Genomic DNA, 2,231 nt, shown 5'->3' with positions numbered 1-2,231 from the left:
ATGGAGGATTCTCCAATTAACCTACATATATAAATCACAATGTTTTCATGTTACTATGTTATTAAGGATAAATTCTCCCCATTCTTCCTTGTTTTAGTTAGAGATCCGAGAGACCTTGAAAGAAGCACCTATTACACAAAGTCGTCCAATTACATATGAAGAAGAAAATAAAAGATGATACTCTTGTAAATGAGGTACCAATATCACATTTTAACCGGCTTAGCTGTATGATGGTTAGCTATATGATGCATGAAGTTATGATGTTCCTAGTACATAACTGAGTAGATGTAATGTACATAAGAAGGCGTTCATGAATCATGATTTAGAAGATGAGCTAAAAACAAAACGCTGGATATAATTTTTGCTTTATTTAAAGAGCACCACCGAAATAATTATTTACATCGAATGAAATAACCAAAGATTGAGTAAAGCCGAGGCTGCTGTATGAAACCAAGACAAGAATGCCATTATAGCAGATATTTGATATCTACTGCAGAGACTGGAAGGACAATGAGATCCCTTAAGCTGAGGTAAGAGGTCTATTACACCTGCAGTTGCGCATGCTGCTGCTAGTGCAAGCAGTGACAAAACCTGGAGATACTGAGCATATTAAAATGCAATGTATTTTTGCTACGAGCCGGTGAAATAAAACCAAATGTTTTAAATTTTTATACAACTACAAGTACGCACCCAATCACCTATGATAACGATCATTTGTATCCCTGGTTGACGAAGTCGAGATCCAATAATAACTGCATACCCATCCACTACTGCCAATGTGAAACTCCATGGAATCAACAAGCCCATAACTGTTACCAAATAGCTGCATCACCAAGAAACGGTTAGCTTGCAAACAAGTAACACATGCAGTGGCATAAAATAGATCTATCAAGAAACACAAGTATTGCTATTTCAAAGAATTTATCAATCAAACCACAAAATCTCACTCTACGCCTAATTCATGATTCATATGGGCTGATACCAGTTCATATAGGACAAAAAAATTCCTAACGATCCTGACCATTGGATTGATGGATTGGTATCAACCCCTAATAAAACTGATTTCAACCCATATGAATCATGGCCTAATTTATGAATTTCTTAGATTTTTTTTTTTGGTTAGTATTGAAATGATAACAATATGAAGTCACCATTACATCCATCGGTCTTGTCGATAGTTCTTTAACATTCAATTCAATAATTTAACTAGTATTCATGATTTTTTTTTCTTCCGTTGTGCATAAAAAAATTGGTGTTGATATACCCTTTTTATTGAAAAGATATTTTTGTGCCTATGCATTAACCACATGAGATACTTTAACATACAAACAATTGAACTTGATTAGCAGTCATGATTATTTTTTATCAATAAAAAATTTAATTTAATGTCGAAGAATTTTGAACTCAGATCACTGGTATATCATCACCTTGTAACTTTAACACTATTACATTGACATCGACACCGATGACTTTTGTATGCTCCAAAATCTCCACAAATATTCACTGGGTTTTATTACTTACTAATTAGGAGCCTTTCTAGTCTTACTAAGGAGTAAGGACCCATTAAACATGCAAGACGCCACTTTGATTGAAAAACAAATAAAACTGATGACCCAAACCAAGAAATTAGTCTTTGAACCTAAAATTAATGAAAGATTACCTACTCAATAAATTACCCGTATGATTATGGGTATTGCAGATTAAACTATTATTACTGTGCTTCTAGTTCTAGAAGGGATAAAAGAAAGAGAGTTTACCAGAAAGCCGTGTAACCGTAAAACTCAACCCCAAGAGACATGAATAAAAGTGAAGAACAATAAAATACTATCTGAGCAATTCTCATGGTGAAACTAATCCTTGTACCTGAAGAAGTTGTTAATTCAGCCATGGTTCATGAATTTAACTGAATTATCTATAATCACCTCCAAATTGTATTCCTAACTCTCCTCCAAAACTATCATTTCTTTCCATTCTGCCATGAGAACAAGCCCAAAATGAGTTGATTGTTTATATCAAGTTGATGGAGGAAAGAAAAACCAGTTGTCTCGCTCTCTAAAGACTATAGTTTCTTTGGAAAGAGGTTAAGAGAATTTCTTTTTTTCTGATTCAGTCAACTTGGAATCTAGTATATAGAGAACTCTGTTTTCTTTTGGTTTCTTTAATTGTCGGTTGAGCTCTCAGTTTTGATTCTTCTCTACAAGTGAAGACTTTTTTGTTACTGATGCAGTGTG

At 33.9% G+C, this 2,231-nt stretch overlaps 1 protein-coding gene across 1 annotated transcript; it reads right to left on the bottom strand.

Annotated features, from left to right (window-relative positions):
- Positions 1-297: 297 nt before the first annotated feature.
- Positions 298-2,231, bottom strand: LOC113295986 (CASP-like protein 5C1). The gene is made up of 3 exons (XM_026544313.1): positions 1,758-2,231; positions 691-823; positions 298-591 (listed from the first exon to the last, which is right to left on the bottom strand). The coding sequence occupies exons 1-3, from the start codon at positions 1,886-1,888 to the stop codon at positions 397-399; spliced, it is 459 nt and encodes a 152-aa protein (XP_026400098.1). The 5' UTR covers positions 1,889-2,231; the 3' UTR covers positions 298-396.

This window comes from Papaver somniferum, chromosome 1, assembly GCF_003573695.1.
Source record: "Papaver somniferum cultivar HN1 chromosome 1, ASM357369v1, whole genome shotgun sequence".
NCBI classification, from domain to species: domain Eukaryota; kingdom Viridiplantae; phylum Streptophyta; class Magnoliopsida; order Ranunculales; family Papaveraceae; genus Papaver; species Papaver somniferum.
Note: the sequence above shows the minus strand (reverse complement) of the source record. Positions and strands in the feature narration are given on the sequence as shown.